The sequence below is a fragment of the Apis dorsata genome, unplaced genomic scaffold (genome assembly GCF_000469605.1).
Source record: "Apis dorsata unplaced genomic scaffold, Apis dorsata 1.3 scaffold_1024, whole genome shotgun sequence".
NCBI classification, from domain to species: Eukaryota; Metazoa; Arthropoda; class Insecta; order Hymenoptera; family Apidae; genus Apis; species Apis dorsata.
The window spans coordinates 29,813-34,283 of record NW_006264123.1 but is presented as its reverse complement, the minus strand read 5'-3'; the positions used below and the strand labels follow the sequence as shown (position 1 = coordinate 34,283).

The 4,471-nt window shown below is 19.7% G+C and overlaps 1 protein-coding gene across 1 annotated transcript; it reads left to right on the top strand.

Annotated features, from left to right (window-relative positions):
• Positions 1–848: 848 nt before the first annotated feature.
• On the top strand, positions 849–2,869 carry LOC116186616 (short transient receptor potential channel 5-like). Its single transcript, XM_031514486.1, has 3 exons — positions 849–1,150; positions 2,394–2,509; positions 2,660–2,869. Exons 1-3 carry the CDS (start codon positions 931–933, stop codon positions 2,858–2,860), a joined length of 537 nt encoding a protein of 178 aa, XP_031370346.1. The 5' UTR covers positions 849–930; the 3' UTR covers positions 2,861–2,869.
• The last annotated feature ends 1,602 nt before the right edge of the window (positions 2,870–4,471 follow it).

Below are 4,471 nucleotides of genomic sequence, written 5' to 3'. Positions count from 1 at the left end.
TTAAAATTAAAATTAAATTAAAATCAAAAACTGAATAGAATAAAATAAAGGAGACGAACACATAAAATAAATGTAAAATAAAATTGGGTATTAATGATGAAAAACTAATAAAAATTTCGAATAAGTAATAACTTTATTTAAAATGCTTGAATAACATTTATTCATAGATAGTTATTTATATATATATATATATGTGAATCACTTTTCATTCTTCATTTCATAACTTCAAATATTATTTTATTCCATTATTCGGTTATTCGATGTTTTAATAATAAATTCGAATTAAATTGAAGTAATTTTATTCTTATCGTTAAAATTTCTGACATGAAAAATAAATATTATTTCAGCAAAGAAAAAATATATAACTTATATTTTATAATTAAAAAAGCCATATCTTTGTGAATCTTATTCTCATGAATTTCAAATTCGTAATATTTAAAATTTCTATTTTGCAAACTTTCATAACTTTAATAACTTTAGTCTAACAGCTAAAACAATATATCTTTAGGTACAGTGTTTATCTTTTCGAGGGTTCAATGATAGTAAAGTACGATCGATTGCCAACAACAATGACCATCGACGCCATAATCAAATTTTGATTGAAAAAAAAATTTGTTATTCTTACTTCAAGCTAATCGATTTGTATTCTAAATATAAATATTAATATTAATTCTCTCACAAACAATTACAGTTTTAATAATTGCAAAATCAAAAAATTTCAAGTTTCAAAATTTCAGTTAAATTTGATTTAATTTGTTAGTTTTTTGATGTTAATGTAGTTTTTTAATGTTAATGTTAAATATGAATTTAAATAATAGAAAAAATATAAAATTTAATTATGAAATAATTATCAATCAATAAAATAATGATATAATATTTTGAATCTTTCTTTCTCTAGCAACATGCAGACTTTATCAATATTATGAGGATATGGTACAAATTGATGATGAATCAAAGATTAAGACCCAACAGGTCAACTCGTTCATCAATTTTCCAACCGCCCTGAAGACTTTTTTTTGGGCGCTTTTTTGTATGAGTCCTATCGAAAGCGCTGATGTGATAATTGAGAATCTTCCTGGAGAAACAGAGAACGAGACTATCATCAATCATCATTCTTTCACGGAGCTTATTGGATATATATCCTTCGCCGGTAAAATTCACTTAAATTCCATTTCTCCTAAATATTGGAAAATGCAAAATATTACTTGATTTTAAACTATATTTTATTAAATAAATTATATAATTTTAAAATTAAATATAAATATAATAATAAATATAATAAATATAATAAATATAAATTTAAATATATTGCAATTCCTATATTTATTCAATTTTTATATAAAGAGAAGTAACAAAAATATAAGATAAGTATGCATAAGATTGCAAATTTTTTATTTTTTTATTTTAAAATTATTATTAATCTTCGAAAATACAACATTATCAATCATCATAATCTATATCAATTATTTAATCATTTAATCATTAAATCGTTTATTTTTTATATTTAATTTTAATTATAATAATAAAAATTTCATTCAAATGAAATCAAAAAAAAAAAAGCTAAAACTAAAAAATTATTTTGGAAAAGCAAATACAAAATTTGCAATCTTATGAATAAATATTTTTAATCTTCATTTATTTACTATATTTTTAGATCTAGATAGTATAATAAATATATGAATATAAATTCTAATTCTGTTATGACTGTATAATATTCTTGATAGCATTTTTGATATATGATAATATAATGTGATGGCTTTAAGTAATTTATAAATTACATTTGCTATATGAAAAATGTTTCATATAAGTTGCATAATATTTTTAATTTTTAATATGTTTTACAAATAGAGGAAATATAATATAAAAAAATGAACTTTAAAAAGAATCATATATTTTTTAATACAAATTATTACGAAGTAAAAAAATTTATAATGAAAATTATTAATTTAAATATTCTAATTTTGTATCATCTGAGAGACAAATGTAAGATTATCGTTTCGCTTATAGTTTCATAAAATTCAAATTAAATTCTAAATTTTTATAAGAAATAATAATTTGCAATGATTAGAAATTATACATATTATATACATATTATATATATATTAAAAAAATACATACTTTTCTTTTTTTTATAAAAACAAAATTTCATATTTCCTTATGTATTCACTTGTAAAATAATTAATAATGTTATATTAAATATGTATTATGCAACTATAACAGTTTCTAATACAACGCATAATTTATGATTTAATTTATATTTAAAGTAATCACATTACATAATTCAGCCTGTATTGGAATACATATATCTGCAGATATATTGTAAAAATATTATTTATCTAAAATATATCTAAATTAATATATTCCAAATGTAATATATGAAATTTTTTTTTCAGGATTCACTTTTATTTCTGTGATCATGATTTTAAACATGTTGATCGCTTGCATGTCTAATACGATGACCAAAGTCACAGAAAATGTACTTGTAGAATGGACATTTGGTCGAACTGAGGTTCGAATCATCAAAAATAATTATTTTATAATAAAAAAACAGACAAAATAAATATGTCTTATATCTTAATAATAAATATATAATAAAAATATATATAAAGATATATATAAATATAATAAAGACTTCAGAATTTAAATATGTGATTTTCAGACTTATGTCGACTTTATGCTAACAACTACTCTTCCGCCACCATTCAATATTATTCCAACGTACGTTGGTATTCAGCCAGTGATCGAGTATGTGAAATTATTGTTGAAACCACCACCAGATAAACGAGCACGATGGGACATGAAACATTGTTGTTATATTGTTAGTGTTATTCTTAAAAATTACTATAAAACATTCATATAATTTTTAAAAATTCTTATATGTAGTGAATTTCAATATTTTTTTCTTAATACAATATAAATTGGATATTTAACAATACATTTGAAAATAAGTAAATTATAATTATAATATGATTTTATTTAATTTTTTATAGTATAAGAAAATACTATGTTAATAATATTGTAAATACAATATAATCATAAACATAATAAAAATAATACATAATACATAAACATAATAATAATAATAGTAATTGTTGAAAAAGATACAGAAAAAGAATTATATATATCAAAGCAAAATATATTAGAATGAAAGATAATCAATTATACAAAGAAATTTTTTGAATTTAAAGAAAATTTATAAAATTTATATAATTTATAATAGCAAAAAGAAATAATCTTTTTAGAAATAGAAAGATATTAAATACAAACTTATAAATTTTATATTAAAAAAACAAATTTATAAATTAATTATAAAATTATATTTAAAAATTAACAATTTATATATCTATAATTATAAACGAGAATATAATATATATATTCTATAGGATTAATATATTCATAATATATTCATATTTTTAAAAAATCTAGAAAATAATCACAAAATTAGATAAATACAAAAATATTGATTTGATAAATTGATAAATTAATTGATAAATTATGAATAATTGAAAATTATCAGATGAAGAAAGATACAAAGTGAATTCTATCTTTATCTTAATAAATTTTATTATAATATAATATCTTTAATAAATTTATATTGCTTATAATTTAATAAATAAGTCTCAATCAACATTTTTGTATATTATATTTAATTTCTAAAATCGAATTTTTAAAAGTATTCCATAAATATATTATTATTTTATATACATATAGAAATATAATTATATATATCTAGTTATTTTCATGATAACATTTTAATTATAATTAAATAAATGAAATTTCAGTCTAATTATTTCATTAAAAAATTATTCATATTATCATATTAATTTTTATTCCGAGTAAATTAAATTTTCACAATATTGTTTTTTCGTGCAATTTCCATAAGAAAATTATTTTTTTTTTTTCTATACAATATTCCCCGAGATTTTCGAATAAAAACAATAAATGAAGCTTTGAATAAATAGAATAAAAAAAAAGTTGAATAATCTTTTTATTTCACTACATATTATAAAAATCGATAAAAAGAAATCAATTTTAAAATACATCATCTTTTTGATAGGAAACTATAACGGAGGATAAAAACGTTAAATTTTCCTTAGTGATGGCGCAGCTAGTGCAACGTTACTTCCGACAAAAAGAGAAAGAGATGGAGGAGAATGAAATAGATAAGCTCACGAAAGAAATCGTCGAATTGAGAAATCTTTTGAGGGATGCTCTCACTACTATATGAAAAAATCAAGCGACGCGAAATTAATTACAAAGAGTTTCTTCTTCGAAAATCTCACGATTACTTTAGCGCTAAATAAACACAGTGGCGCCAGTCTTTTTTTCGTTTTTACGTGATGCGTAGAAAATGGATATGCATAATGATGGGATTTAAAATGCTTCATATCGTTTCAAATAGATATTGTACATCAAAGAATAAATTCAAATCATTTAATTCTTAAGTCTAAAAATTTTTTTTCTTTTTGAG

Bases quoted from the DNA above. Each gene is read 5' to 3' on its own strand.
- LOC116186616 (XM_031514486.1), top strand. From the start codon at position 931: ATGGTACAAATTGATGATGAATCAAAGATTAAGACCCAACAGGTCAAC. The intron at 1,151-2,393 runs GTAAAATTCACT...TTTTTTTTTCAG, and splicing joins TGGATATATATCCTTCGCCG to GATTCACTTTTATTTCTGTG. The intron at 2,510-2,659 runs GTTCGAATCATC...TGTGATTTTCAG, and splicing joins GGACATTTGGTCGAACTGAG to ACTTATGTCGACTTTATGCT.